This window comes from Rhincodon typus, unplaced genomic scaffold (genome assembly GCF_021869965.1).
Source record: "Rhincodon typus isolate 14 unplaced genomic scaffold, sRhiTyp1.1 hic_rhity00004026, whole genome shotgun sequence".
NCBI classification, from domain to species: Eukaryota; Metazoa; Chordata; class Chondrichthyes; order Orectolobiformes; family Rhincodontidae; genus Rhincodon; species Rhincodon typus.
This window is the reverse complement of record NW_025969664.1, coordinates 4,417-7,018: the sequence shown is the minus strand read 5'-3', so window position 1 is coordinate 7,018 and position 2,602 is coordinate 4,417. Positions and strand designations below refer to the sequence as shown.

The 2,602-nt window shown below is 56.6% G+C and overlaps 1 protein-coding gene across 1 annotated transcript in view; it reads left to right on the top strand.

Annotated features, from left to right (window-relative positions):
- LOC125481880 (pneumococcal serine-rich repeat protein-like) overlaps positions 1–2,602 on the top strand; it is a gene marked incomplete at both ends in the record, with an annotated part of 13,936 nt that overhangs the window by 6,936 nt on the left and 4,398 nt on the right. The window contains one exon of the mRNA XM_048593808.1: positions 4–2,598. Coding sequence (XP_048449765.1) covers positions 4–2,598 — 2,595 coding nt within the window. The remainder of the gene's footprint in view (positions 1–3; positions 2,599–2,602) is intronic.

Here is a 2,602-nt window from a genome sequence, read left to right as displayed (position 1 = left end):
CAGCACCTCGATCCCAGCAGCAACCAGCACATCGATTCCAGCAGCAAGCAGCACATCGATCCCAGCAGCAAGCAGCACATCGATCCCAGCAACAACCAGCACATTGATCCCAGCAACAACCAGCACATCGATCCCAGCAGCAACCAGCACATCGACCCCAGCAACAACCAGCACATCGATCCCAGCAGCAACCAGCACATCAATCCCAGCAGCAACCAGCACATCAACCCCAGCAACAACCAGCACATCGACCCCAGCAACAACCAGCACATCGACCCCAGCAGCACCCAGCACATCGATCCCAGCAGCAACCAGCACATCGACCCCAGCAGCAACCAGCACATCGACCCCAGCAGCAACCAGTACATCGAACCCAACAGAAACCAGCACATTAACTCCAGCAGCAACCCGCACATCAACCCCAACAGCACCCAGCACATCGACCCCAGCAGCAACCCGCACATCGACCCCAACAGCACCCAGCACATCGACCCCAGCAGCAACCAGCACATCGACCCCAGCAACAACCAGCACATGGATCCCAGCAGGAACCAGCACATTGACAGCAGTAGAAACCAGCACATCGACCACAGCAGCAACAAGCACATCGACCCCAGCAGCAACCAACACATCGCCCCCAGCAGCAACCAGCACATTGACCCCAGCAACAACCAGTACATCAAACCCAGCAGAAACCAGCACATTAACTCCAGCAGAAACCAGCACATTGACCCCAATAGCACCCAGCACCTCAAACCCAGCAGCAACCAGCACATCGAACAGAGCAGCAAACAGCACATTGACCCCAGAAGCAATCCGCACATCGACCCCAGCAACAACCAGCACATGGATCCCAGAAGGAACCAGCACATTAACACCAGCAACAACCAGCACATCGCCCCCAGCAGAAACCAGTACATTGGACTCAGCAACAACCAGCACATTGACGCCAGCAGCAACCAGCACATCGCCCCCAGCAGCAAACAGCACATCGACCCCAGCATCAACCAGTACATCCAACCCAACAGAAACCAGCACATTAACTCCAGGAGCAACCCGCACATCGACCCCAACAGCACCCAGCACATCGACCCCAGCAGAAACCAGCACATTGACCTCAGCAACAACCAGCACATCGACCCCAGCAGCACCCAGCACATCGACCCCAACAGCACCCAGCACATCGACCCCAGCATCAACCAGTACATCAAACCCAACAGAAACCAGCACATTAACTCCAGGAGCAACCCGCACATCGACCCCAACAGTACCCAGCACGTCGACCCCAGCAGCAACCAGCACGTCGACCCCAGAAGCACCCAGCACATCGACTCCAGCAACAACCAGCAAATTGACCCCAGCAGCAACCAGCACATCGCCCCCAGCAGCAAACAGCACATCGACCCCAGCATCAACCAGTGCATCAAACCCAGCAGAAACCAGCACATTAACTCCAGGAGCAACCCGCACATCGACCCCAACAGCACCCAGCACATCGACCCCAGCAGAAACCAGCACATTGACCTCAGCAACAACCAGCACATCGACCCCAGCAGCACCCAGCACATCGACCCCAACAGCACCCAGCACATCGACCCCAGCATCAACCAGTACATCAAACCCAACAGAAACCAGCACATTAACTCCAGGAGCAACCCGCACATCGACCCCAACAGTACCCAGCACGTCGACCCCAGCAGCAACCAGCACATCGACCCTAGCGGAAACCAGCGCATTGACCTCAGCAATAACTGGCACATCGACCCCAGCAGCAACCAGCACGTCGACCCCAGAAGCACCCAGCACATCGACTCCAGCAACAACCAGCACATTGACCCCAGCAGCAACCAGCACATCGACCCCAGCATCAACCAGTGCATCAAACCCAGCAGAAACCAGCACATTAACTCCAGGAGCAACCCGCACATCGACCCCAACAGCACCCAGCACATCGACCCCAGCAGAAACCAGCGCATTGACCTCAGCAACAACCAGCACATCGACCCCAGCAGCAACCAGCACATCGACCCCAGCATCAACCAGTACATCAAACCCAACAGAAACCAGCACATTAACTCCAGCAGCAACCCGCACATCGACCCCAACAGTACCCAGCATATCGACCCCAGCAGCAACCAGCACGTCGACCCCAGAAGCACCCAGCACATCGACTCCAGCAACAACCAGCACATTGACCCCAGCAGCAACCAGCACATCACCCCCAGCAGCAAACAGCACATCGACCCCAGCATCAACCAGTACATCCAACACAACAGAAACCAGCACATTAACTCCAGCAGCAACCCGCACATCGACCCCAGAAGCAACAAGCACATGGATCCAAGCAGGAACCAGCACATTAACACCAGCAGAAACTAGCACATCGACCACAGCAGCAACAAGCACATCGCCCCCAGCAGCACCCAGCACATCGATCCCAGCAGCAACCAACACATCGCCCCCAGCAGCAACCAACACATCGCCCCCAGCAGCAACCAGCACATCGACCCCAGCAGCAACCAGCTTCTTGAGCCCAGCAGCAACAAGCATATCAAACCCAGCAGCAACCAGCACCTTAAGCCCAGCAGAAACCAGCACATCA